At 47.0% G+C, this 27463-nt stretch overlaps 1 protein-coding gene across 16 annotated transcripts in view; it reads left to right on the top strand.

Annotated features, from left to right (window-relative positions):
• LOC146969602 (nuclear factor 1 B-type-like) overlaps positions 1–27463 on the top strand; it is a 70611-nt gene that overhangs the window by 19005 nt on the left and 24143 nt on the right. For 9 of the 16 annotated variants that reach the window (XM_085759071.1, XM_085759062.1, XM_085759070.1 and 6 more), the window contains exon 3: positions 25753–25809. The exons of the other annotated variants lie outside the window; for them this stretch is intronic. In XM_085759071.1, the coding sequence (XP_085615197.1) occupies positions 25753–25809 (57 nt within the window). The remainder of the gene's footprint in view (positions 1–25752; positions 25810–27463) is intronic. 16 annotated transcript variants of the gene reach the window in all.

Raw genomic sequence — 27463 nt, 5'->3', positions numbered from 1 at the left:
GCTGAGTCTGCTTGGTGTTTCCCAGGAACATCTTTATCTGCTTATGCAGGTCTGTTTCGCAAACTATTAGACGCTCGCAAGACATTTTTTCTCCCCTTTTTCTGTAAAACCTCTGGCTGTAACTTGGGTTGCCATGTGTGTCTTGTTAAGGGCAGTTATGACAAATGGCAGCAGCTGTACAAACTAATCTCTCTGTAGCTTTCACACATGGCGCCCAATTAACAATGGACCACTGTGGGGCCCTAATCCATGGTGCAGCCATCCTCTGGTCCCGCTTGCTGAGCCAACTGCCCCAGGAGACTCTTCTCCTCTGTGCTCCTGCTAGCCAGCCTGTAACTCCATTCAGATGGGAGCTGGTGAACACCACCGGGCCTGCTCGGGCTGGAGACACGGTAGCCACCTTGTTTGTTTCCATGTTGGGAATCCTGGTCCCCCGGACGTTATAGAGCTTGGGTTTTATTTGTCACTTTGGAGTTGCCTGGGATTATGTTGCAGCCCCGAGAGCTTGCACAGTACATTGCGGTGTTTTGACTCACATGCACATACAAACTCACGTGGATTCGGCTTGTGTGAATGCATAAAAACGCACACACATGCACGCACGCAGCTGCAGCGGATAGATTTTGCAAAGTGGGTGCTGAACGGGTGGGTGGGAGCCGTGCGTTTGGATGTATGCGTGCATGTGCGATCTAGCTTTCCTGTCAGTGTGCATATTTGCAGTAGTTGTATGATGATAAACTGCTGTTTCTTGGGGCCTCGGATAGCTGAATGCACTTAAAGCGTGGGGGAGAGTGCATTTACTTCCTCCGCACGGTCATATAGGATAATATACCATAGGAAGGCAGGGGAATGTTAACCCACACTCTTTACTTAATGGTTTTCTTTTTTAACTTTGGAATTATCCCAACACTGCTACTCCGATACACCAACAATATCCAACTACTTTTCCCAGGAAAGATTTCGGTGTGTGAAGTCCTCTTTGTCCAAAAGTATGTCAGCAGTGCTTTACACAGTACCGTTTTACATTTCAATCGATAATACCGCGGATGAAAAAAAATATAAATAAATTCAAGACGTCACTTGGATGCAAACCAGTGTGAATTGTTGTTTCCACATATTCTTCACTCTGGTGCAAAAACAAAGCCACAAACAGGAGTTGGAGACTCAAAAGGAGGGTGTTGAAGGGTCGACGGCCATCAGGAAAACGGCGCGGGCCCCTGCCAAATCTATGACATGAATGAAACAAATGGATGAAGGAAAATGAAAATGGTTGGGGTGTGATCTCTGGCAGGCAGTGCGAAACCAGTGCCAACTATTATGAATGAAAAACTGCTGCTGAGCTAATGAAAAAAAAAAAAAAAGAAAGAAGTCAGTTTTTTCATCCACCATCCAAGAATAATTAACTGCTCGCAGGCCTTCTGGTGAGGGTGGAGAAAGCCACAAGACACTTGACTCACATCTCACACCGCAGAGGAAGACAGTGAAACACAAAGAGGGGGGGAGATGGAAGCAACAAAAAAAAAAAAAAAGAGTTTTGTTTCGGGACAAAGTATAAACTCATTCTTAGTCACTGTTTGCTATGAAAGAGGGAAGAGAGGTGAAACCAAAAATAGAGTAAAAAGGTGTGTCAAGATTTATTATAGAATGATAATGAAAAGTCAGGTTGTCGTAAGTTCATTAAATATTCGTTGTTTACAGATCACATATCAGAAAACCATTTTATTCGCCCCATTACCCAGAAATGAAAATATACACACACACACACACATTCCACCGGGGATGAAACATGCGCTCTATTCTTAACTTTATTCCTGTCCGGGCTGCACTACAACGATGATGCGGTTAGTTGAAGACTCGATCTCAGTTATGATAATTGTCATAGCAGCATTTAAACACATGTTGTTCTCATCTCCCAGATACAAGGAGATTTTGCCTTTTTTTTTCTGTTTTTATATCTTTATGAATTGAATGTGTTTTGGTAGAAGTAATGTGGAAACGTCTCCCTGAGCTGTGGGACGTTTTGGATTTATGGCATTTTTTGCCGTTTTCTGACATTTTTATTGTTTTAAGAGAATAATCAGTCACAAAATAATAAATCCATAATGGAAACTATAATTTGTTCCAGCCTTACTGTACTGTGATGTCCCGCACTGTATGTTATCTCTCACAGCCTCCTCTTGCAGTATGTAGGCAGGATGACATGATGGAAAGAACAGAATGGGGGCCAGATGTACGTATATATATATAGGACCTGACAAGGGTACGGAGATGGACACCAGGCAGAGGCGTTGCATATCACATACACCACATCCCGTGGTGATAACGACCCTGTGCGCTGTATGTACAGCAAAGAACAGAACAACTCTTAATGATGCACGCCTGCTGGAAGAAGGTATATATGCTAATTCCAGGAGTTAGTGAGTCTAATTGAAGCACACAGACTATGAAGTCTGCATTTTGTAAGCATTTTATTTTAGTATTGTCAGTTTTTAAGTGGATGCATGGTTAAAATGAAGTGTGCAGTGTTCTGGTCTCTGGGTTAGTTGAATTGCTTTTTTGTCACAGAGGGGCCCGTGGGCGCAGAATTTATTTTAATCCATTATCAACTGGCCCTGTAGCCAAGAACAACAACATTGTTTTTGTTTTACCGTTAAACCTTTATTTAATCGGCATCTTGTATGCCACGAACATCACCCAGGGCTGACAAAGCACACACTGTTTAGAGGCGAACGCTCAAAACAAAAAGTGGTTTCCCCATTATGGCAATCAAAGCAATGTTATCAGCGATCAACATGTTCTCACCCAGAGACAGAAAGGAGAAGAATGCCCCATTGACTGATACTGCCTGCTAGGCCAGTCGCGCTGATCTCCTGAAGAAAAGACCAGTGTCGCTGGTGGACCCCCACTCCCCCCCCCCCACACACACACACACACACACAACTGCCTCCCCGCTCTTTGCCTTCTTCCCTCTATATATGTCTCAATACTTGGGGGATCTTAGGAGAAGGAGGGGAAGGTGGGGTGCTGAAGAGGGCTTCATGTGTGTGTGTGTATTGTCGAGGTGCTGCCGGGCGACTCTATCCCATGCTGGTGGTGTAGGGGAGGGGGAGGAGGAGGAGAGGAGGGGAGGAGGGGGTGGGGGGGGGCTGAAAAGACGGAGCCGTCACCTGCCAGACTGCTGGAATGTTAATGCCGTGGCTCTGATAATTGGATTTTGTACACACCGTCTGTGAGGAACGTCCAGCAACTTTCCCCCTCTTATTGTTCGACCCAGCCCTGGACCCTCAATAGGGCTTGTCTATGTTTATACAAGCACTCACGTCTCAATAAAGACTGTTTACAATGTGTGTGTGCGTGTGTGAGTGTGTGCGGCGTCGGACTTCTGAATCACGGTGCAGTTGTGTGTGACAGGGCAACTGAAAATGAAAGCAAAGAGTGTGTCAGATTATCAAGACTTGTCAAATATTAAACATATTAAGAGATTTGTCAGGTCTTAAAAAGGATTTCTCCAAGATTTTTAGGCCTGTTGCGGTGAGAGTTTGTATATACTTGGATTAAAGTTTTCCCACAATTGCACATTTAAAGCTCACAGATTACATTTTTTTTTCCTTCTTTTTTTGGCAACTCTTCATTCCACGACATGAACACCACGCGTACACGTTCTCAACTTCATGCACAGCCAAAAGGTAGGCACACCCACTTTAAGGTCAAAGGTGAGGAGGAAGCGCTCCCTATTGGCGGAACGTGTGTGAGGCGTACATGATCTGGGATCATTAGGGAAGTCATGGCTCTTGTTTGCGTCGGGGGGGAGCCTGGAATCGGGCCGGGAGCTGTGACGCACTGGTTTCCCTCTCCCTGGCCTCCCATGCTATTTCCACCCAGGCTGCAGCGGCTTGAGCTGGTTAAACGTCTCGGCTGCACTGACCTAAATTCCTCATATTCACCTCAGAAGACCCTTGCCTTAGCCAACCAACTGTTTTTTTTCCACCCCTATACTCTTCCTATGCAACGAGCATACGCTTTGTTTGTGTACAAAAGTTCCTTCCTGTACATAAGGAAGCTACGATTGAGAAAAAAAAAAAAAAAAGGCATCTTATTCCCAGCTGTAATCCCTCTGAGCAGAACTGCTAGAAACAATGACAGAGGTTTCTCGTTTGGCAGAGAGACTTGTTGTGGTTAGATAAACAGCCTCTAATTGCATTTAATCTGTGTTAAAGTAAGGCATTTGGAACAATTACTTTGGTATGTTTACCAAACAGCTGTTGTGTGGATCCTTTTTTTTTTTTTTCCACATCTCTCTCTAAGATATAATGGATTTGGTTCACCTCGCTGGTTAGTGGGAAAATAAGATAGGCGCTACATTAACTCATGCGTTGATTTGCATTCAGGACTCAATAGTTAGAAAAATAACAGCGTAAAATCTATTTAATCTCATCTTTGTTAAATAGCTTTGGTTAAGGTGCCATAGTCCCATTTATTTTATTTTACAGAACAAACACAATTTAAATCAACTGTCAATGTGTACAGTATAATATCTAGGAATAGCAGTATTCTTAGATAGCAACATGCCCAGAAACTTAAAATGCGACGATAAAATCAATGTTGAAAAACTCTCCTAGTCGTCTGTGTTTGTGCAGGAAAGATTACGAGAAAGCATAAGGGTTGTTTCAGGCGGGGGCCTTCCATATTTATCCACTGTCTTGCTCTTTTCCCTTTAACCTGGCAGTGGTGTGCTGTTGCATAAACAATGGTCTGGGCAGCCACCTTTGGGCTATTGTAGCCTTCCACAGGCCTGAACTCTGGCCAAGTGGATGTTGTTGCAGGAGACGGCCCCGCAGCCAAACATGCGAGCCAACCAGAGGCCTCCGTTCCAGGAGGCGAGCACTCACCGGGGCGATACCCGAGGATAGTAGTGTTTGACAGCTCTTGGATTGCGTAAAGGAACTTGACTTTGAAATTCAAACAGAGAGCGATGAATGGGCCACGGCGCTACGAAAATGATGCATCGCCTGCAAATGTCACGGCTAAAACATCAAAACTCAAGCCACACTTCGGACAAAGGGGATGAGGGGAGGGAGGGGGGGGGATAAAGCGCTTGTGTATGTGTGCGTCTGTGTGATTTGACATGCCGCATGTGTTTAGTATTCATAATGAGGTGTTGCAAAATGCATGCTCTCTGCATATCTCGCTCGACTCACCCACCACCTGTATAAACAACAGCGGTATTGCGAAATGGTTCCAGGGAAAGGCTCTTCCCGGGCTTGTTGTCAGAATGAGGTCAGCGAACACTACTCTTTTCTCTCTCACTCCCTCGTTTTTCTCTCTCCCTCTGCCTCCCTCACTCACTCACTCTCTTATAGTTGCACTTTGTCCTCTTGGAGCAGCGGGAGGAATAAGGCCACTGGATCAACCTGGAGGCATCTGCACGCGCTCGCCGGGCATGTGCGCCGCTAGGTGTGGAGAGGCTTAGTTGTTTCCGGCAGGATCATTAACAAACAACAACTTGCTAATGTTCTCCTCATAGTGTCGTCGAGGGAGTTATTGTTTTCTTAAACCCAACAATCACCCCTGTCAGGTTTTTGATCCAGCGTTATTTTTATAACGTGTCATTCTGTCTGGAACTGTCCAGGAAACTGACATGAAAATTACCTGATATATCTCAAGTACTAACAGGCTGGAGGTGCTTGTGCAAGATTGCAATTATTAAAAGCAATCAGAACATGGACTTTGGGGAATCCTGAAGCACCGTTGGATCCACTTGTATATTTTCTTTGGTTGGTAACAGGGGATGGGAGTTTGCTCCATATGAATTCTCCCAGTATGACATAATCTGACCCCACCGCTGATCATTTTACCCCCGTAACGGCACAAAAGGCGCGCTCGGAGATGTAAGGGGAGCGCACATGTATCATATGCTTACAGTCGAGGAAGCAGCTAATCGCGCCACCCCCGCCAAAAACGCTGGTGCTCCCAGAGGCACTGCTGGTTTACTGCGTCGTGTCTGGAACGCTGTAACAGGATCTCCAGAGAGGAGCACAAAATGGGTGCTTTGTGTCCCAAGATTTGTCCAGACAAAACCAGATAAGGAAACCCAACAAGGGCGAGCCAAAGGAGCTGCCTCTGCGACTTGAGCAAATAACCTTTAATCTAGGTCATGCAGCCAGATAGGGCCGACAGCAGCCACCACCAGCAGCCGCATTAGTGGTGACGTAAGCGATAAAGAGAAGGTTAATGTGGTCATTCTCATGGGTTTCTCTGTAAACATTATTTCTTGGGGGCTGTTTGGGTTTTAATGGAGGCGAGCCTCATTATTAGTGGGTTGAATTCCTCATATGGTCATACCTGCTAAAATCTCACTCTGCAACCAACCAGTGGGTGTAAAAAAAAAAAAAGAAAAAAAGTAGGACTTGTGTAACTGCAGGAGCTTTAACAGCACCTCCTACATGTTTTATTTCCAAAAAGACGTGAAGCTTCTGTTCGGTTTGGTTCTGCTCTCCGGTTGCTGCGGTGACCTGATGGAGCCCAATTCTCATGGCAGTCATAACAAGGCCCATACATGCTTACCCCATAACTGTGGCCAGCCCCCGGGGGCTGCATGTCTGCCTCCCTCTGCCCACATGTCCCAAAAAGCATCGATGGAAGGGGCGGAGGGGTGGGGTAGGGGTTTTGGGGGGGGCAGGACCGGATCGCTACATGGACCATATGTGTCGGCAGACCACAAAACGCTGAAGCCATTACTTGGCCCATTCTAGTGAAATTGAAAGCAGGAGCCAGTAACAGCAGCAGCAATAGCTAGTTTTGGCTGAGTGCATGGGGGCAGTGTAAGGAAAGCCCAGTCAGATGGTAGTGCTCATGCTGACTTGTTGACGGCAGCAGGCTGCAGACGGCTGATGTCTTGTTGTCATAGCGCCAGCTCCTCCCTCTCATGACCTCTGAGTGATGACGCTTGTCTGCTTCTCTCTCTGTTTCAACTTTGTAGATGTGTCCGCATGTGTGTGTGGTTATTGAATGCCTCTCGTGGGCTAATAGAGCTACAGCTGTGAGGAGGCTGCAATGTTTTTGTAATTTTGGAAGACAATGTACGCAACCGTGAAGGCTAAATATTTCATATGAATTAGTCTCCTCACCGAAGCATTTTCCTGCTCACCCATTGGGGAAAACTTTTTTTTCTCCCCAGTCAGAGAACTGGCAGATGTGAGGCTGCCTTACAGGAGGTGAAAACATGTATCAAGGTGATGCTGTCTCATGTTCATCTTATATTAATGATGAGACATTTGTCCAGCCGCTGTGTCATTGTATGCTGCAACACTACTCTGGCCCTTGGCGTTTTTTTTAGAAAGGCGCAACACGAACAGTATCCTCTCAGTGTTGGTTAGTCCAGCTTCTTTCTTAAATCCTCATGCTGCCGTTAAGGAACCGCGTGCATCTAATGCATTAGTTGGGGGTATTGTGTTACATGCAGCGTACATCTTGCATTCTGATTGTTGGTAATTTATGTGCGCGACGTGAGCGATTTGCGGGAAATTTCACCAACTTTTTCCTTTTTTGGGGGAGAATTTCCTTTTCATGTGAAACACGCTGTCCTTCAGTGGGTCGATATTGATCTGTGATTAACTGTTGGACGTTGTGTTGACAGGTTTTCCTTCGCTGCACTGTGCTTTTGTCTGTGTGTGTACGTGTGACTGTGTTTGTCCTCCATCCTCTGCTGAGCTCTCCACGGTGCCACTGGGTTTTAGGTATCATCTCGGGGCACTTTGGCTCCAAAGGGGAACATTTGCTGGCAAATTGCACCCTTCACTTCCCCCATTGATGCCTTTTTTTTTAAGGTGGGATCCCATTCTGTTGTATTTGGGAGTTTTGTAACCGTTTTATTTATTTCTTTATTCGGCCGAACGGCGGGTGTTGGTAGGATAAGGGCTCATGGAGAAGACTTATCTTCAAGCGCGCGTCTGTCATCTGCTGCTGCAGACAGAGTGCTCTTTCATTCGCTCCAGTGAAAGAGGGTTCAGAGATTTAAGGGAAAGCATTGTTTGTGCTCCGCAATGCTTAATCACTTGGATTGGACACCATATTAAAAACTTGGGCTCTAGACGGGAGAGAGGCTCCTCGTCTAAAACGAGCGCCCGTCTTCCACAGAAAAAGGAGCAGCGCTGCCTCGCGGGGGTGGGTGACGGGGACAAAGACACTCTGACAAGAGTTAAGCCAAGAGACAGAGGAGATGAGGACAGAGGAGAGGGAAGGTCTTCAGCAGAGTGAAAGTTAACACCTAAGTTTCTAACAATGCAATACAGTTTTTCTCTAAAGTAAAAGAACACTGTAAAAAACAAAACACAAAAACAACAGTGTACAGAGTTATTGGTCCTGCAGCTTTGCTCCCAATGTCTTATCTTTCCTTTTGCTCAAGGAGTAAGATGGCGGCTTATTCCTAAAGCACTTCACTTTCCCATACCCCCCCTCCCCCCCTGCACTCCATTTCACTGCAGCGCTGATTACACATAGTGTTTACATATTCCATAGAGCGCTGTGACAGAGATAAACCTCTCCTGATGCTTATCCCCTGGCCACAATGTGGAAACCACTAAGATATAATGTAAACCAAACGTCACAGCTGCCCTTTCATGTCTCAAGTGCCAGTTCTGTGTGCTGAGCGAGAATTTTGAGCGTGCGGCTTTTAAGTGGAATTGGTTAAATTGAAGTTTAAACCATCTTAACTCTTTTCTTTCGATGATGTTGGCAAGCTCTTTTCATAAGTGTATTTTCAGTCTTTTCACATGGTGGCAGAGAAACGCTGGGATTGAAGGTACTTCAGCTATAAAAATGCAACTCTCTTGATTTGGGTGTTTTGTCAAAAATAAACATCTTACGCACTTTAACCAGCTCGTCGTCTCTCTTGATAACCGGTCATGGAAAGTTTGAGTAGCTTCGCCCGGGTGAAGAGGAGCATTTGACACACATAGCTCTTGAGTTTTGGGAACGAATATTTGCGGCGAGGGATAGGCGTTTTGATATGAAATGTGATTAATGATCTACACATCAACGAAAGAGGGGAGCTTTCCCCCCATAAAGTAGGTTGTGGGATTATACAGGGGGCTGTACTCTGAGGACTTCTTGGCATTAATTGGCCTGTCTCTCCTGTGGCTCCCGAGTATCGCTGTCACTCTCCTCGGCACGCTGTGGTTTGCGCATGTTATCACTCTCCAGGTCCTTTGCAGTAAATGTGTCACAAGGAAAATTGCGCCGGCCTAAAAATACCCTTCCATGTGCATTTCCCATCGTCTCACATTTGGGTTGCTGGCTGCTCAGGACTTTGTCCCCGAAAGCCAGCGCCGAAATTCATCTGTTGAAACACTCAAAGCATTTAAAACTTATTTGAGGGTTGTTCCCGTCTTGTGTCAGTGAAGAACGAAGAACGAACCCCCCCCCTCCCTCCCGCTTTCAGCCATTTGGTTGAAGCATTCCTTAATTGTTCCTGACTCAAAACCTGCACCGCAACCTCAGTTGAAGTTCACTCTATAGGTTCCCGCTGCATAGCACCTGCACCGCACCCTTGTTTTATGAAGTGCTGATGAGCAATTGCCTGCCGCAGGGCTACTGCTCAGCACACATAACCTGCTATCAGGACACACAACACACACACACACAGTCATTCCCGTGCAGTCGTGTTTACCGAACAGACTGTGCTACAGTTGTCAGGGTTAACTAAGGGGAAATGAGGTCGAAATCGTCAATGTGAAGCACTCCGTCGAGTCGAGCCGGTTTCAGTGAACCTCAGATGCTCTTTATATCACAGTAACACAATCAAACGACCAAAACAAATGTTACATGCTGAAACTTGAGTAAAAACTATAAACAAATATGCAAAGGTGCTTCAGTCGCCGACTGTGCACATGCGGACGTCTCCTCGGCTTTGACTGACTTGTTTTCTCCCCTGCTCTGCATTGACTCCGAGTTGCCTCCATAAATCTAAAAACTAATCCACCAAGTGCGAGCTCATCCCTCTTAATTTGTTTGCCCGCTTTACGTCCGTGAAGATGTTCTCCAGTGACATCTAAGCCATCACGTTGACAACCCCAAGTGGCTTCTAATACTCCTACTGATTCTCCTCTATGGCTGCTTTGAAGCTCCCTTTATTATGTTGGTCGGGGCTATTTCTTCCCCTCCTCCCCTTGTTTACGAAAGCGGCTTGGATAAGGCCTTCGGCGCGCCCAGCCCGACTTGCAGTCTGCGGCTCGGCCACATGGGCAAAGCCGAGGCCTACTTTAATCAAGACATGAGAATGACCCACTTCATCTTATGCTAATTTGATTTTTTTTTTTTTGGGGGGAAAATGATCCGGGATTGACTGTGAAGAAGCGTTTTTTGGTCCCTTTTAATAAGCTTATATCAAAGTAATATCTGTCCATTGATGTAGGCTATGTAGACATAATTCCACTGTGGCTGTTTTGCTTTTATTTACGCCAGAGCCGTGATTGAATCACTTTGCTTGGCTGTTTGTACGGAAGCGGGGTCCAATCTGTTGTAAAACAGAGAAGTGGCCCTTTTTACGAGGTGCTAATGGCCTGCTAATTCTTGAGGAAAGGCAAAGTGACCAATTCATTCAGCTCAACGTTTACTACCTATTGCCCTTTGACCCCTGCTCTGACATGTTGATTTTACAGACCGTAATGCTGTATGCCATCACATATATAACCGGCATATATAGGGTATAATTACTGTGCATTGCAGTGGATCACACTCATGAACTCATTATATCATACACATTATAATAACACCTGTATAATCCTGTACAGTGGGGCAGTGTAGAGCTTTTACTCTGGGGGTTGTGTTGTTTACTCTTAGTGTTAATAGTGGATCCAATATTGTGTTTGAGCTGTGTCATGGAGATTAAGAAAATTACATGATGTACATGTGACGCTGTGCGTCAGTAGAAATGAAGGGCGAATCATCATCTCTCTGGCTCAGTCCTATTTATTGCAGCTGTATTACACTGCAATACGTTTGATTGCATTGCGCGACGGCCTCGTGAATGTGTCACTCTCTTTGCGCGTGGATGTATCGCATCAAAACTCCCAACTATCCATGTTGTTCAATTAGCTAATAGCTCGGCGCTCCCTTCTGTCCAGCACAGCCTCTTTTTACTGAGCCTTGTTGTCTTTATGGTTTCCTTTGGCGAAACGTGCGTAAATAGCGGTTGGATGAAACAAGAGGTGATTTAGTGGACCTCGTCACAATGCGCCCTGCCTTGGCGGCCGCTTCCTACCTTTGTGTGGTCGAGGGCTCAGGGGTGCGGCAGCGGATACACGGCCCGGGTCCCGGCAGGCCCCGAGGAGGGAAGGAAACCTGGTGTCAAAGGCGATCGCTCGCTGCTTCTGTTATCTGAGCAACAGACACTCTGCTTTGCAAGAGTCAGTGTCAGACGCTCGCTGTGGTTGAGATACTACTAACTAGATAAAAAAAAAAAAACGATCATAAAATTGTCACAAGCTTTTAATTTTTTACACCTCGGAGCGCTTATGAGGGAACTGACAATGAGGCGTTTCTGAGAAGCAGTGGAAAGCTGCTTGCTGGTTGCGTGTGGAGCGCTGGCTGCATGCTTTCTTTCTCCTGCTCCTCTCTCTGCACAGGCCTCTCCTGTAACCTTGAGAGAAGCCCGCGCAGGCCCCAAGTTCAACGAGTGCATGAGGCATATTTTCGCTGAGCGTGCTTGGACCGCCCCACTAAACCCCCCGACCCCCCACCCCCCTCCCTCCTCACCATACATACAGCGTTTTTTTTTTTTTTTTTCCCTCTCTCTCTCCTCCCCTCCTCCTAAAGAGGACTCCCTGTAGGCCTCGCCTTTCACAGCGCCTGCAAAGGAAATACATTATGTGTAAAAAGAATTCCATATGGTGTCATATGATCTGTGTAATTCTCTCTCAATTGATAAAAAAAAAAAAAAAGAAAAGTCACCTTGTTTGAACAGCTCTGTCCTTTGTGGAAGGTACTGTAGCTTCTGTGCTGTTCAGGACATTTAATCAACTTTGTTCCAGTCAGAAACAAGTTCTTCTACGATCGTGGTTATATTTGGAGGGAATGCCTGAGCATTTAAGTGTTTGTATCAACTAATTAAAAACATATTTTTGCTGAAAACAAGCAGTTCCAGCGTAACAGGAAAAGGTTGATGAAAACTTATCACCTCCTTCTTCCTTGATAAATACTCGGAAGTCGGTTGTAGCCAGTTTTCTGGAGGTGTGGCCGACCTCAGCTGTTGTAGTTTACAGTGAGGCCTCCTGCCTTGGCTGAGAGGGGGGGTGGGGGTGTGTGGGGGGAGTCTGTGGCAGTCCTACGGGTAGGCTGTTCCAGGTGAGCTCTGCCAAGTTCAAGTGGCTTGGACTAAGCCCCGCACCGCAAATGGGAAGTGTTTCTGCAGGGCTGCCAACCTTGCTAGAGCTGTGACTGCAACAAGCCTGTTGTTGCTGTCAGTGTCAGTAAAGAGATATGGTTTTCTACACGCACATACACACAGGAGGGGGAGAAAAAAACTAAAGCAAGGAGAGATGTATGTATGTAGATGCTTGCCAGGAGGGGGATTATAGAGTTTGCTCCAGCGGTGGCCCTTTGATATTCTTTCCAGTTCCCATGATGCAACAGTGTGGCTAGTATGAGGAGATTATGTTTTTATGGCCTTTGGACAGATTTCACACTAACTTCAGTGCAAAGTGAAGCGACCGAAATTCTCAAGTATTCCCAGTTGGAACGACGTACAGTTTTTCACTTTGCAGAATGAGAATTATATTTATATATATAATAAATATATATAAAGTGGTCACATGCTGCTGAATTAAACTGACAGGCTAATGGGTAAGCTCATGATATAGAATATATGCAGCACTCTAAGTGTCCTTTATGGTTGGTTATTAAGAAAGTCAGCAGCATGAAGAAGGGAGCACAGAGAGAGAAAGAGATGACATTAAAGGACGGGGTATGAGGAGGTGGGAGGACGTCAGACAATGGAAAAGCACTCGGAGGCAAACATCATCGCTGCATAAGACAACAGTGTAATATTTCTGTTCACATCGGGCTGCCCGAGGGGCCACCGCTAAGAGTTTAAGAGAGGTAAAAATGGAAAATGTGTGCGAGTGCGAGCATGTGTGCGCTGTGATTTTTTTGTGTGCAGCTTGAACCGGCATCAGTGAGGGAGGGGGCGCGGGTGAGTGATTGTGATGAACGAGAAAATCAAATCCCTGTCAAACACAAACATAACCCACCTCTTCTATAGCCTGGCAGCACGGACACGACCCCAGCCAGAGATATTAAACATGAACATCGCCATGCTCAGGAATCGTTGCCCCCCCCCCCCCTCCTCCTCCCCTGCAGCATTTACTCTAACCCTGTTTGCCCTCCCACCCACCCCCTGATCCCGGCGAACGAACTTTTGGCATCTCGGATAAAGTGAAAACAACATGCTTGAACGAGTGGAAAGCGAGGGCTGTGGGAGCTGGCTGTGAGGCGGGTGTAAAGGCCCCTGTGGCGTGGCCCTGACTGGACAAATCCTAGCAGGCTGAGGAAGTGGAGGAAGGAGTGCTGGGAGTTATACGGGCTGGTGGGAGGCGTCGCGAGCCGGTTACAGCGGGAAAAGGGGGAATTCCTGTTCCTGAAGTAAAAAGCGATGGAAAAAGTGACTGCGAGTATCTCACTCATGCCGCTCCATGTCAAAACAGCCGAGTGCTGCCGTCATCTGTGCAAATATTTCAAGAGATTATAGTTGGGAGAGCCTCGTGGGAAAGGCTGAAGCAAGAGCTCCGAGGACAGCCCGACTTAAACTCGCTTTAACAGAAAAGCCTTCCCTTCTTAACTGTATCAGAGCGAGCGTGTCAACGCCAAACCGCAGCGTTCGAGGCGGAGGCGGCAAACAAACAGAAAAACCTGCCAGGTGAGACCAAGCACAAGCCATTTCCTATGAAAACCCTTCCAAAGTCTCGCTCTAAATAGCAAAGGGGGACCAGGCCTGCCGCGCCTGAGGACACAGCATGCGCACATTCCTGCTCCACGTACAGTGAGTTCAATGTGACCACACTGTGCCAAGTAAATGTGATCTGTAATACCTCTCTTTAATATATATATCTATATAAATATCCTCCAAACGCTGAGAAGCCACTGATGTAATGTCTTCAAACATGTGACCAAACACTGGCGCTGCCTCTCTGGATGCCATGCTCTGCTGTAACATTGTTTATGACTCTCAAACAACAGAATCTGAAATTAATTTCGCGCCTCTCCTCTTCCCACTGTAAACTGGTGCTGTGCAGCCAAACCACATGTTGTTATTGCTGCAGTGGCAGAGGGGGCTGCCTCAGCAGGCCTTAGTAGCACAGAACAGATTTGCTCTCTGTTTTTCTGCCAGGAATGTGGAATAGAGTTCTCTCTCTCTCTCCCTCTCTCTCTGTGGCTGTGAATATCTCGCTTAGCATGCACTTAAGTATGATTTATAAATCCTGCGCTTGTGGCGTGGCACAGGGAATACTCTGGTAACCCTGAGAGATTAGATTTGCATTTTGATCTCCTGTAAGACCAAGATGTTTTGTCATGATTATATGGCACTTTATTGTGGCGAGCGACGGGGCTGTTGACTGTATCCAGTCTCTGGATGTTTGCGTTTAAATTGCGCATCTGGGACCAACAACCACAAAAGAGCAAAAGATGCTTTTGCACCTTGGCTGCTGTTGGCTGCAGATCTCCAGACAGTTGGAGGGTCCACGAGGAGCGAAGGAGCTCCACCGTCTCTGGACGACTGCCAACGCTCTGACCTTGTGGCGGGCACAGCCGCTGTCACTTCCTCTTGACTTATGTGAGAACCTGTTTTATGATGCTGGGTTTTTTTTTATTTTATTATAAAAAAACTGCTGCTCTGCATCTTCCTGTGGCTCACCAAATGAGCACTTACCTGGCGCAGCGGCCATTTCTACAAGAACCACCAACACTTTCCTTTATAAGATTCGTGGTTTCAGCGAAATTACTCCCATCATTTCCCTGGTTGCCCTAAAAAAGCTCCTCTCGCTGGGCTTGTGCCAGTAGAGACACCCGAAGCCCGCTCCCTCAAGAAACCCTCTTGGCCCCGAGCCTTGATCCCCACGGATGCTTTGATTCGGGCCAGCTCCGACTGGGGGCCTCCGAAAGCCCCCGTCTCCAGGCTCATTAACAGGAAAGGAGGGTTTTTTTTTACTGGCCATGCGGCAGGCAGCCGGCTTTTAAACCACCAACAAGCTCCCTCTCCTCCGTCTGAACAACCTACACCCTAAAGAGTTAAAACATCTTTCCTTCATTACTGCACGATTGGACGTCGTGAGCTCGGAGAAGTGTGTTCCTTCTTATTAGAAGGAAGGCTGTCTTGAATGTTGCTCCATGTGGGACACATGCAGGTAATATGTAAATAACACATTGGACTGGACACCTGAGTTTCAGTACCTGGAAGTTCACATATTGAACATTCCGTGGTAGTTTTTGACACTTAACAGGCGTCACATTGTCCAGATTTGGATAGGGATGCTATCACGGAGGGATTTAAGTGTTCTATCAGCCGTAACCTCATGATGCATGTCTGGAGTAACAGATCAGCAGAAATGATGATGCAGCAGCAGCAGCAGAAAGCACAGTAGCCAGGATAGTAAAGAAGAAAGCTACAAGACTGTGTTCTTTTGCACCTGCTGCTTTATTCCCTACTGCAGTTGTAATGGCAAAAATAAACTGGCTCGACATCTGTTGGCAATGTCAGTAGTCTGTTTTTATGCTTGTAATGACACATTAAACTCTGTGGTTGATCCCCCCCCCCCCTCTCTCTTTCTCCACCCTATGTCCTGTTCCAGGGGAGCAGTGCCAGCAAAATCGTCTGAATGAGTGCACACTTTGTTTTCTTTGTCTGTTTTGGGCCAAGATCTGGTCTTAGATGTGGTGGCATTCTATGATCGGATAATTCCTTCCACGTCCCCAGTTTAAGGTGTGTGCGTGCGTGTGTGTTTGTGTGTGTGTTTTCTTTCTTTTTCTTTTTTTTTTTTAACCACTGCTCGCTTGGCAGAGCTCAGGGAGTGCAAACAGTGGCAATGGGTGGCAGGGATCCTCAGTGGCCTCTCGCCCAGCTGGAGGAGAGCCATTTTGCCCTGTGAGGGAGCACCCAGTCGCCCTGGCTCGGCCTGCTGCTCTCAGCCAGTGGGAACTCCTCTTGGCTGAGGCCTGACAGCGTCGTAAGCGCTGACAATCACTGACACATCACTGGCAGGCGACTCACAGACACAATATTACACAGTCGAAAAATGAAGCGGCCTCATCTCTGAAACTTTAATAAGACAAGAAAATGATTTTCATCTGAAAATACTAAAACCGGAAAGTCCTGGCGTCAATAAGAGTTTTTTCTTTTCTTGCATGTTTTTCCTCTTATTTCTAAATTTTAAATCATTTTCACATAAATCACTTCATGATTCAAAGCCATTTTTTTTCTTCTTTACAGATTTACAAATTGATTTTCTCCTGGAATTTGTAGTTGGATACAATTGAGTGGCGCACGGCTGTTTGCTTCAGGGTGTAAGCGTGGCTGGTGTGAGATAAAGATGTAGGTAACTGTGCTCCCTTATCAGTGCAGACCAGAGCACCATCAAATACATTAATAAAACAACATGTTGTGAACTGGTTCAGACGCGCACTCCGCCAGCTGCAAGTCCCCAAAAAAAAAAAAAAAAAAAATCTGGGAGTTTATTTCAGATGATTTCCAGAAAAGTTTGTTTGAAAACCAAAACAGTGTTTTCTTAAATGAGTGTGTGTGTGTGTGGGTGTGTGTGTAGAAGTTGAAAGGAAATTGGTGGCTAACAGCAGTTAAGCCTCGCTAGTATCACAACCAGGCTGTCCCTGAACTATGATCTGTGGGCCAACTTGTCTCTCTTGGGAGAGTGGGGAATTTCCCAGACCCCTAAACACCCCCACCATCTCTCATTCCCCTCTGTCCCCCCCTCTCCTCCCCTCCCGTCCCGTCCCGTCCCTCTGGACCAGTCGAGACGTGCAGGTTTGAACCCTCTCTCTGTGTTTCTGGCCTCCCATGCCCATTGCCACTCAAGCAGCAGGGGTCCGCTGCATTTGTCTCATAATTATCCGACTGGATGGGGGGGTTCTGAAGATGAAAGAGGCGAATCACAGAGCTCCTCTGTCAAAGGTCTGTCTGCCTGACTGGGGGGTTTTGGATCTATCTCCCTTGTCCTCTCTCTTTCATGGCATCTACCGCCCACCCCACCACCTCTACTCCATCACACACACACACTCACACAGTCTTACTTTTTCCTCAAGAGCTGCCTCCACAGAGCATAATCGCCGACGGTGAACGCTCGTGCACAGCACCCCCCCCCCCCCATACCAGCCACCCCGCTGGTTCATTCACAACTACAAAACTGCAGAAATACCCCCCACCCTCACATCCTGAAAGACTTCAGACTCTCTTCTTTTTTTTTTTTTTTTTTACTCCCCCTTGCATGCTCCACCCACCAACCCATCGGCTAGCCGCCCACCTCACCCTCTCCCCCTCTCATCCGCCTCCTCTTTTCTCCTCTCCACCCTCCCCACCACCACCTTTCTCCTTCTTCTCCTCTTAACTACTGGCTAGGAGTTAATGGACTGTTTTGGCTAGTCTCCAGACGGTGAGTGTCACCTCATTAGCCTATAGCGGCTCGCTCCCAGACTGCTCCTTGTGTGTGTGTGTGTGTGTGTGTGTGTGTGTGTGTGTGTGGGAGGAGGACTACAACGACGGAATGTCATTGGTTTCCCCCGCCCCCCCACAACCCTCCCACCACAAACCCCTTACCCTCTCCCTCTCCCCTTCCCACCACTACAATGAATGAGAAAACACGCATGCATAATGAAATCTATAGTCTCGTCCTCACTCCACCCTCCCTCCCTTCCCTCCTTCCTCCACGGCCATGCATTAAAAAAAAAACGCTCCTGCTTGGAAGTTTGCCACCGTCGAGAGAGAGAGAGAGAGAGAAAAAAAACCCCACCGTGTCTTGGTACCAGGGAGATGTGGCCAACCTTCCACCCTCATATGGACCTATTCTTTCTTACCCCGTCCCGCCGAATGGCAGGGTGGCAACAGCGGGCGAATGTAAATGCCACCCGGTCCTGCCAGTCAATTACGCCACAACAAAGCTAATTGTTTGTTTGGTGCATACCAGAAAGATGCCGAGGTTGGCCATTGATGGGCCCATTGTTTCCACGCAGATGCACTGTTTCTTTTTTTCTCACAGGCCAGACTTGACGCTGATTAAACTTGTGAATGATGAGCCCACACTTTTGGACAGGCGAGCTAATCCATGTGGTTTCTTTTTTTCTTTTTTTTTAAACTGTAAACAATTCAAAGGCTTCGTCTAAGAATTACTTTCATTATCCGTCAATCTGTTAATGCAGTTTTCTCATTGATAAGTTATTGGTTTTGGCCATAAAATGTCATAAAGAAGTCAGAACAGTTTCCCAGAACACAAAGTGAAGCCTTCACATGGCTCGTTTTCACTTTCTAAAAGCTCTTATCCAAGAAGATGCTGTTTACAATGAGAGAAAATGAGAAACTTACACATTTTCACTAAATCTAGCAAGCATTTCATAGAAGATTACATTACATTTCGAGATTACATTTCTTAAATGATTAACAAGATTATCAAAAATGATTTCCCTTCAATCCACTTGGTTATATTAGCAGAATTTATTTTGATCGTATAGATAAACTGCGTCGTAGCACTTAGTGCAATTGATGGTGCCAGGAGCCATAAAGGAAAATTTGGCCAGCAATCTGAGAGGAAAAGATGAAAAGGGGGATACAGTAAAAGGCGAAGAAAGAAGGAGTGTAATAAAAAAGAGGGCCACATTGTGAGAAAAGGACAAACAGAGAGTGGGAGGAGGTGGAAACATTAAGTGGGACGCAGTGTGCTGATTGGAGGCCGGCCTGGTCATTTTTCATGGGACAGATGAGCCACTGTGTCGTGTCGTGCAGTTTGTCTGCACCTCGGTCGCTGACTGCACCGCACATGTACGGCACAGATCAGCTCACTGCGGGACGCCGTGTGTGTGTGTGTGTGTGTGTGTGTTCCCCCTTGATTGTGCACCAGTGTATGTGAATCCATGTATGTGTGCGTGTGTGCCCGTGTAGCACGGCCTACGCGGTTTTTCTCAGCTCCCTGTTCGTACGCCGAGTATATGCATGTGATGCGTGCGTCCGTGTCGAGGTGGGTAAACTTTATTCCACAAATTAAAAGGTGGGGAAGTTGAATTTAGATGGCTTAACCCTCATCTGCATCTTTGGTTTTGTGGCTGTGTATCCCTTTGTGCTGGCCAGGTTCTTCCTTCTCCTCTCCCGGGCCGGTGTGGCTAATGATCCGTCAGGCCATTCAGTCCCTTGTTCAAGGCCCACTCGCCACTGAATGCGCTCCCTCCCCGTCCACACTGTTTGGTGACCTCAATGAGGAGCCTGTTGTCCTCCCGGCTCGGTTAAAATGCTCTCCTCTTTTCACTGCCGTGAGAGTTTACGGAGGAGAAGGCACAGAGACTCGGCAGAGAGAAAGAGGGCCCGCTCTTCACCGGCATTAGTATGCACTGATTAGAAACAAACACACACCGCACGCACGCCCGTACACACCGAGGTGGCGGCAGCACATGCACACAGGGAGATACAAGTGAGCTGGGTCACACACAGTCAACCGCGAGCGCACACACACACACACACACTGTATGGCTTGTCATTGTTCTTGTCTGGGCTGGGATCCCACTTGATTCCATAAGTCTCAAAACCCTGACAGTCCTACTGTGTGTGCATGCGAGTGTGTGTGTGTGTGTGTGTAGTGTGTGTGTGTGGTGTGTGTGTGTCCCCTCCTGCTCTATTGAACAAGTCTGTGGTGTCTGTCTTGGAGAAAAGAAGCAAAATGTCATTGTTCTCACAGACGTTTCAACTTTGCCCCTCTCACTTTCTCCCTGCTTTTCTCCTTTTCTGCTCTGTGTGTGTGTGTGTGTGTGTGTATGTGTGTGTATGTGTGTGTGCCTATGTGTGTTTGTGTGTGTAACTCATCCTACTGTACCTGCATTCCCCCCCACCCCCCACCCCCCCGCCGTCAGTGGCAGTCATTTGATAGGGTAGCTATCCGGATTACCAGGTGCTCCTTTAAGCCAATAAGAAATACTTGCCTTGTTCCAATTATGAGATAATCATTACAGTGTCACACAGTGTATGGGCACCACTGGTGGAACACAGCCATAGTTTGTCAAAGGGAATACAGTCCTATCCATGTCTGTCCGTGCAGAGGTATCACTCATTATGAACCCAACAATAAAACACTGTAGAGAAAAAAAAGTGCTCAAGTTCAACACCCGGCCGAACAAACGCAGAGAAAACAGTTCAACGGATAAGCGAAAGTGTGCGTTTAGGTTTTTTTTTTTTTCTTTCACCGCCATCGTCAAAGCTTCCCCGAGACAATGCCGCCCCAAGATGGCGTCCGTCGTTTGGCTGCTGCGTTTGTCTTCCCTTCACCCCTTGGCGTCAACATCACTCTCCTTTCGGCCAGGTCAGGTGCCAGCCCTTTGCAGACTGCCATGCATGAGACCGGGTGGGCGGGCGGGTGGGTGGGGGGGTGGGGGGCTGAGATGCCAGCATTTGGTGTGTGTGTGAGTGCAGGGAGGGGTCGGCGGTGGGGGGCATCGCCAGTTGGCAGGCTGGCACACAATGGCTGGCACGATAAGATCCTCCCTCTTCTGCGGGCAGATTTCCTCGCCCATATCTTTTGTTTGGCTTGTTTGGGTTGCGGCTCATCCTGATAAAGGCCACTTTGTTTAGACAACAAAGCGTGAGGGAGGGAGAGAAGAGAGAGATAGAGAGACAAAGAGGTAAAAAGAGAGAGAGAGAAGAGAGGGGGCATTAAAAAAAAAGGCAGCAAAGGGGGGAGAGAGCGCCAACACAGATGGAAACATTAAAAGAAAGAAAAAGTGTTAAAAAAAAAGAAGATTATGGACGAAAAAAAATCATTAAATTCCAAGAAAGATAGTGTGCACTTTTCACCGGATAAGACGATATCGTCACAGATACACACTGAATAGTAGATATACACACAGGCGGGTATGAAAAGATACAATGGAGGACGGATACTGTTGCAGGCACAGGGACAGCGATGGACAGATAGCGAGGAGGAGAAGAAAGACAAGAGATTTGGAGAAGAGAGCAGGTTCTGCTGGCTGCTGGAAGCCGGCCCGAGCGCTGTGAGGTCATCGACAAAGCTGTGAATGATAGAAACCAGGAGCAGAGGAGGACACGGGACAGAGTATACACACACACACACACACACACACACACGTACATACAGTACATACACAAACACACATACCGGCACATGTACAGTCATTTATGCATACTGTCAAGACTTGCATGACCCTGTGCTGCACACACACACTCATACACACACACACAGAGTCATATTTGGACTGTGCACTTCCAACGAAGGACAGAGCAGCGTCTCCTGCAGCGGAACAGGAAAGAAAAGCAGGAGGACACTGAGCAGAAAGTCTGCTCGGCCACATCAAATATTTACTCAGGAGCAGCTGTATTGTCGAAACATTACGCATCGGAGCTGCTCCGTAATTAGGTCGATATTTTCTGCCCCTCTCCTCCTTCTCTCCCTCTCTCTCTCTCTGTTTCCCTACTTCTCTGGGAGTCCAGCCCTCTCCACCTCTCCTCCACACCCCCCTCCCCTCGCCTCCCCAGGCTGCTGAAATGCGTCTTGGCTCGGGACCCATGCCTCTGGCAGCCAGAGTGCTATACATGTGCACAGAACCCCGCTCGGCATAAAATGGCTGCCAGACAGGCTTCTCCTCCTGAAATGTCGACAGCGGTATGCATCTGCAGGGTGTGCGTGTCGCGCGTGCGCACTGTTTTTTTGTGGAAGGATATCTGTACGCGTCTGCAAGTGTTTGCGGCCCGAGGAACGTGCACCGCCGCTGTCAGGAAAAAAAAAACAACAACCCCCAAAAAAAAAGAAAAGAAAAAGAAAGTTTCCCCAAACTGTGTGGCTAATTTAATCCACACTGCATGTGTGTATGTGTATGCGTGTTCGGCAATTTAGTGGGAACAGAATGGGTATCATGCCAAAAAAATGAGTGGGTGGGTTAGGGAGAGTGTGTGTGAGTGTTTAAGTGATTATAAAATCCAGGCGAGCAACACACATGGGCGTGGAGACGCCTCACAAGCACTGAGAAACTTTCTTCCCGAGCCAGATTTCTGTTGCCATTACCCCTAATTGCCCTAATCGTTACAGTGGTATGATAAGTATCCCACCGGACACGAAGGTGTAAGAACTCGTGGACACATCCAAAATACCCACAAGCCCCCTCTGTTACTTTTTTTTCCTCTTTTACGTCCTTTTTTTTCTTTTTTTGCTGAGTAACAGCAGATAATGTGATTCATACGTGGTACTGTTGTTTCGCTTCCTTCATGAACCAGTTTGTTTATTTAAACAAGTGGCAGGGACGGAGGGTGCCAAGAAATGTTGTTTTTGGAAAAGGGCCGTGTGTGTACGTGCGTGTTTATGTGTGTGTGTGTGTGTGTGTGTGTGCAGGAGAGAGTGTGTGTCTGTGGTGTCTGGCTCTGTGATCAAGCCCTGCCAAGCTTCCAGGGCAAAGCCCAGCCTCCTCCACCACAACTGTTTATTTACAGGTTACACTAGTGTTTATTTGAAGACTATCAGATTGACCAGGCTTCTGCACAGGACACCTTTTAGATACAGATACCAGGACTCTAATCTCACTTCTTTACTTCATTTCAGCCACTTTATTCCAATGCCTTTTTCTGAATAAAACTCACTGTACACCTATCTACGCTTGAATCTGACTTTCTATAATCCAGAATGAGCTTTTCCTTCATTAGGAATAATGCTTTATTTGAATACCTGCGGTGTTAGACAACAGAGTAGATTTAAAAAAAAAAAAGGCTGAAATAGATAACACAGAGCCAGACAAATGTGCAAGCCCTTTGCCAAATAATGAAATCACCCTGGATGAAGCATGAAGCAGCCCTTCTTGGGTCAAAGGTAAAATGTAATGCAATAGGGGAGGTGTTTCCAGGTCTGGTGCAGGCCCAGCAGATGCGCCATATGCTCGCATCCCACCTTGAGTCATCCAGGTGGTCTCTCCTGGTGCTACAGTGGGGCCTCATGCTGGAAGATGCTTCCTGGGATCTCTAATTGCCACGACCATCTGCTCTTTTTGTCATGGTTGCCTGTTCAGCCCTCGCCCGACGTAGAAGAAGAAGAAGGAGAGGAAGAATAAAAGAGGAAAAAACTCTGATCCGGTGTGAACGTACCGCCGCACCGCTCCCACCTCCACCCTCCCCCTCCTCCGTCACCGCCTTTTTTCAGCGTCCACCTCCTCTACCGTTCTCCTCTGCCTCCCTGCCCACCGCCCCGACCCCATCCACCCCCCCGCCCCCCCGCCCCCGCCCCTCCGTGCTCGTTTCTTTCGCTCTCAGCAGTTCTCGGGGAGCGAACGTGGAGTTGGCAGTCACAACTAGACTGATGGATGACTCTGAAAATGGCATGGGGGCGGGAGAAGACAGGGAGACAAGGCCACTGAGCTCCCTGCAATCACTTTATGGACATGTGCTGTGCCAAATCCACACAAGCCTCTGCTCACCCACAAAAGCTGCTTTACAGAATGTGTGTATGCATATGCGTCTATGTGTGTGTGTGTGTGTGTGTGTGTGTGTGTCGAGGGCAACTAAAGGGACCCACTGCTTATTGGTGCAAGGCGAAGGAAAGTATTTCTCCGAGGCCAGACAATGACGTGAACATGTTCGAGAGTGCACAACTTGCAATGCAATACAGATGTTTGTATTGAAATGATTAACAGAAACTTAATCTTCAATTTTGGTAATTGATTAGCATTTTAAGTGATTTAGCGAGGACAGATGCCAGTGGTCGTCCTCGTTCCAATTGGAAGAACCCTAACTCTCCCTCTCTGTTTTATATCATTGTAAAGAGAATATCTTTCGCTCTTCGGGCGGCAAATCAGACAAAACAAGCAATTTGAAGACATGACGTTTGGCTCTGGGAAATTGAGATGGGCAATTTGTAGACGGAGAAACAGACAAAAATAAACATGTTCAAACTGTTCCGAGATCGAACAGAGATCCCCCGAAAACCCGTAGGACTATCCCACAAGTCAGGCTCAGGATTCTACTCTTCGGAAGCTGAACTGAGATATATGATGAGACCGTAACTTGTAGGTTTCTGCTACGTTTTTAGGGCCCAGCACTCAGAAAAGAGGGGGATTTTTTTTCTCCTTAACGTATGGTCCTGTTCCCTCCCTACTTTGTCATTGTTGAGCTTCAGCCAAGAACATTCTGTTTTTGCAGTGCTGTTTAATAGTCAAATTTAGGAGAGGGGGAACAAGAGTGAGAGGGAGAGAGACATAGAGAGAGAACAAGAAAAGGATAAATCTTTCAACTTTTTTTCTTCTCTCTCTCACTCTTTCTCTCTCTCTCTCTCTCTCTCTCTCTCTCTTCCACCCCCCCCCCCTCTCTTTCCTTCTCTCCGTAACACAGCTCATGAGAGCCGTGGCAGGAAAAGGGGTGTTGTTGCAAGGCGAGGGTATCTGAGTTCACTGTTTCGAGCTTCTTGTCTCGGCTCTCTCGTGTTAAAGGCGTAGATGATAATCTCCCTGCTGGTTCTCATTCAACTCTCTCTCTCTCTCTCTCTCTCTGCTCGGGGGTCTGTGTGGGCTCGGGCCAGTTGGAGTCCTTACGGGGGGTCCTGCTCAGACACTGCCATTCACTGCTGAGGCATCAGTCTAGTGCCAGTCGGTGCATGGGTGCGAGGCCTCGCTGCATTAGGGGATGAGTCATTTGTTTTTATTAAAAAAACAAAAAAAGAAACACCAATCGCTCTTTGCACGTATCGAAATCCGACAGCGGGTTAATTATTTACTTAATTTGGGGTGTTTCACAACTTCGGCGTTGCGTGGTGTAAAAAGATAAAAGGCGTCATGGCTGCCGGTGATGGACCGGAGCAGGAGCTTGCTGGAGGAATGATAGATCCCCCTCCCATAGAGGCTTTGAGGTAAAAGACGTCAGTCCGACTCCGGGCCGTCTCATACCACAGCCTGTGCACCGGAGCCGGTGGAAAGAATTCCACTCATGTTTCCTTGTGTTTTCCCGCCCCTCCTGTCCTCGCACCACATTTTGTTCTGTGCTCGTACCTTGCACAGCAGGACTATACACATTCTCTATCCACCCCCCCTCCAACACTCCCTTAGCCCCTTTTGAAAAATTACCCAGAGGTCTTCTGGTAAAAACTTTTAAGCTATCCTGTGTCAGACACAGAGCCTCTTTTTTTTCAGTTTGCCCTCCCATTAATGATAATGCTGTTGAAACAAAACTGTCTTGTGTAATGTACAGTAGGTATGCTCCCCCTGACTGCTAGATAAGGAAAAAAACATTTAAGCACCCAGGAATGAAGTCCTGAACGTTGTCGTCCAGTATGAGCTGACAGGAGTTTCTTATTCCTTTACTTCAAGACGACCAGTGAGAAAACAAAAGGCTAATAATAAATGAAGTCAACGCTCGGATCTGCCGTTTTTTTATTTAAAGTTGCAGGATGTTTGCCTTTGCTGGAAATAATCAATGCTGACACGGAAAAAAAAAAAGGTGCTTTAGCTGGGAAGGTATGTTGCTGTGCTATATACTAACGTCCCCTCCTCCTCTCTGTGTGTTTGCAGACTCGCAGCAGTCAGGAAGTCCCAGTAACAATGAGCCAGGCAAGAACCCTCTTCCAGGTATGCACAAGCACCAGTGGTCCTCCCTCCTCCCTCCTGTCACTGCTCTATTGTTCCCCTGCAGCTCGCACACTGTACACCAACCTGTGTACTACATACAGTACAGTAACTTACTTCATTTGAATGAGCGCTGGTCTGCTTTGAATTCCCCGGTTAAAGAAATCCAGCGCCAGCCTCGTCGTGAACCGCACGCTCCACCGTCAGAGTATGTCAAAACTGCTCTTTTGAAACAACAAAGACACGCTACGTCTAGCCTGTGTTAACACTCCATTTATTAAAGCGCGTACAAAGAGACATCAACACAAATGACGTGAGCCAAAGTGGGACAAAATGTTGTTATTCAACTTCACTGGGATGCCCGCAAGCTGAGGGCACAGTTACTAACTTAGCATGGGCTGAGGTGGAATAAAATTTGATTGGATCATTAAATCTGAATTGTCATCATCCCAGTGGCAACGTTGAACACGGTGTAAAAAAAACAACAACAAAAAAACACTCGAGATCCAAAGTGAAAGTGTTGGAGCAGATTGGCTGGTGGTGGAGTGCATCAAAGTGAGCCAGCAGAGCTGAGCTGAGGAGAATATTCTCTGACAGCGCTGTTGTTCCCCTGGACTGACCTACACTGTGTCATCACAATGTTGGTATGAAAATAGTTTGAGAAGTATAATTAGTTTTCTACCTCAAGAGCAGGTTCTGCAGATACGAGTGCCAAGGAAAACATGCGAGCGAGCCAATGACTCAGGCCTGGGAGGCCTTCGGCAGTGGCACAGTTCCCCCTCAAAAGCCGTTGGCTCACTGGAGGCATTAGACGTTGTAGGTGCCAGTCAAGCTGCCTATCTTTCTGGCACGGCCCGAGTGTCCCTGGCACCGCTTCAAAGCCGAGCTGGAGTCATTTGGGTGTCAGTAACTCGTCTAGCTGTTTTTATTTGACAGACAGTCTTTGATTAGTGCTGCCGAGTCCTGGGCAGGTCACACAGAATGCACCCGATGCTTCGGCACCGCAAGAAACATACATTTTAACCATTGTTTTGTTGAGTCTAAAAATAGGACTCTCAAAATAGGAGAAGGAGAAAAAAAAAAAAATCTGGCTGTGCTGAAACAACCACATCTCGGTTCCAAAGCAGCTCACGATTCCAAGTGAGTCTGAAAACAGTTTATTTAGACTGGAGGGAGCGACGCAGGCAGTGTCACATTTTCAAAATAATCTTTCATATCAAAGCTGCAGTGAAGGTCTCACTGAGGTGGATCCGTCTCCCCGTGATACCGTACCGTGTGCATATGGGCTGGATAGTCCAATACTCTTCCATTTTAACAGAACAAGTTTACTTTTATTTTCCAGCTCCTTTTCCAGACAGTTTTACACACTCACAGCAGTCTCATAACATAAAAAATATAAACCTGTTCGTCACAATGTGGTTCAGCTTAAGTTTATTGTTTGTTTTAAGTCGGTTGCAACTCTTTAGTCTCATGTTTCAGCACCTTGGCGTGTTTCCACTCAAAGCAGTTTAACGGCGTAAAGAACGGACCTGTTTACTGCAGATTGAAGTTGTCCATTCATATGAAACCGATATATATCAAGATAAAGAGGTATACACTAAATGCCAGACTGCAGTACCTTTCAGTCACAGTGCCACTGAGTCTGGCAGGGAGATAT

The sequence above is a fragment of the Trachurus japonicus genome, chromosome 18, assembly GCF_045865225.1.
Source record: "Trachurus japonicus isolate A0001 chromosome 18, Traja_1.0".
NCBI lineage: Eukaryota > Metazoa > Chordata > Actinopteri > Carangiformes > Carangidae > Trachurus > Trachurus japonicus.
This window is presented reverse-complemented; position numbering and strand designations above follow the sequence as displayed.